The 1,606-nt window shown below is 39.9% G+C and overlaps 1 protein-coding gene across 1 annotated transcript in view; it reads right to left on the bottom strand.

Moving 5' to 3' along the window:
* Positions 1 to 1,606, bottom strand: part of LOC107659136 (PH domain leucine-rich repeat-containing protein phosphatase 2-like) — a 65,760-nt gene extending 64,154 nt beyond the window's left edge. The window contains exon 1 of the mRNA XM_016447969.1: positions 1,281 to 1,606. Within this exon, the coding sequence (XP_016303455.1) occupies positions 1,281 to 1,466 (186 nt within the window). The 5' untranslated portion in view covers positions 1,467 to 1,606. The remainder of the gene's footprint in view (positions 1 to 1,280) is intronic.

Here is a 1,606-nt window from a genome sequence, read left to right as displayed (position 1 = left end):
ATTTTAAGTAAAGTTAACAAATATATTTATTTTATTTTATTACAAAATATTAAAATAAATTAAAATAACAATTATAATAATTTTCATTCTTTTAAGATATAAGACTCAGAATTATACTATTATGTAAATTAATCAAGTCAATAAAAAATATATTACTATTACGCCTGCACCCTTTGAGGGGGGCACAAGCACCTTTAAACAGTACCATATCATTCATAATTACTTCTATTGTCTTTGAAATATGGTTAAAGTGTACTTTCCAATGTACCAAGAAGCATTTATGGTAAACTAAAATATACTTTAATGTCATTTCCATTGAAACTTGTATGTCATGTATTTTAAATATATTTGTAATTACACATTTGTAATGAAAAATGTTGTCCATTTAAAATATTAACTTTAAATGTAATATCTAATAACAGTACTTTGCATGTGTTTTAGTATGCTAGACATCAACACATCAAAATAGGTGTACTTCTTTAAAGAATGGTCAAATATTAAAACATGATGTAAAATGTTCTTTGAAGTCTTAAAAGTGTACTGGTACCGAGAACCGTGGATTTTCACTGGTATCGGTACCGAATACTGAAATTTTGGTACCGTGACAACACTAGTAGCCTTTTATTTCATTAATATTATATTATCTGCAAGTACAGTTTTTACAGTTTGAGAAGTAGAAACGCACCAGTTTGCGGTTTGAACGACTCTTACAGAATCACAGCAGTTTTAAATGTAGGCCTTTAGTTTTGAGAAATATACGTTAAAGCAGCTTGCCATACTCGAGACGCGTTTTTAAAACTATAACTAGACAACTTTTCCAGTTGACAAGTCAACAGTGCTCAGGGAGCGAGTGGCTAAAAAACAGAGAGACGCAATGCAAAGACCAAAGACGTCCATCTGACGCCGGTGTACAGAGACAGAAATAGCAATTACAAAATAGCCAGAACGCCCCCTAACAGGTTACAGGCGTTACACTGGAACTGTTCTGATACAGCACACAAACTAAAAGGGAAAAGCGACATGAAGTGTGAACAATGATGCCATTATGATCCATCTACTATCCCAGGCTGTGTCACAAAACCGAATGAACCGCCTACATAGACAGCAGCATCGGGCATCATAGGCGCAAGTATGCTGTCTAGGTAGGGAGCCTGCTGGGTTTTTGGACGCGGCGGTGTGTGGAAGTGTTAAACAGATAATTGCTGATGCAGTTCACGGATTCACACGTACTTTGGCCCTGCTGCTTAACAGCAACGCTGCGACCTAAACGGAGCTTGTACCTTTAAAACGCGTATTCCCGTTGCCGCTCGGGCTGTCGCTGCGGGGGCTCGGTCGGATCCCGCTTCATGCAGCACTGGGTTCAGCGCTGCTCCGCTGCCCGCCCGGCCGTCCTCCACATCGGCTGCATTTCTCCGTTCCGTGTCGGCGCTCTGGAGCGACCGCGCTGTGCTTTCCTCGTCCTTCATTTCGCCTACATTTGACGTCTTTCAGCACAGAAATCCAGATGTAAGATAGCAATTGGCGACAGATAAATTCCGGTACAGGAGGCGGTAGAAAAAGCCCATCCTGATTTGATGAGACGCCATAGTGGGACTGAAGCGCACGG

This window comes from Sinocyclocheilus anshuiensis, unplaced genomic scaffold (genome assembly GCF_001515605.1).
Source record: "Sinocyclocheilus anshuiensis isolate Anshui unplaced genomic scaffold, SAMN03320099.WGS_v1.1 scaffold87, whole genome shotgun sequence".
Lineage (NCBI taxonomy): Eukaryota > Metazoa > Chordata > Actinopteri > Cypriniformes > Cyprinidae > Sinocyclocheilus > Sinocyclocheilus anshuiensis.
This window is presented reverse-complemented; position numbering and strand designations above follow the sequence as displayed.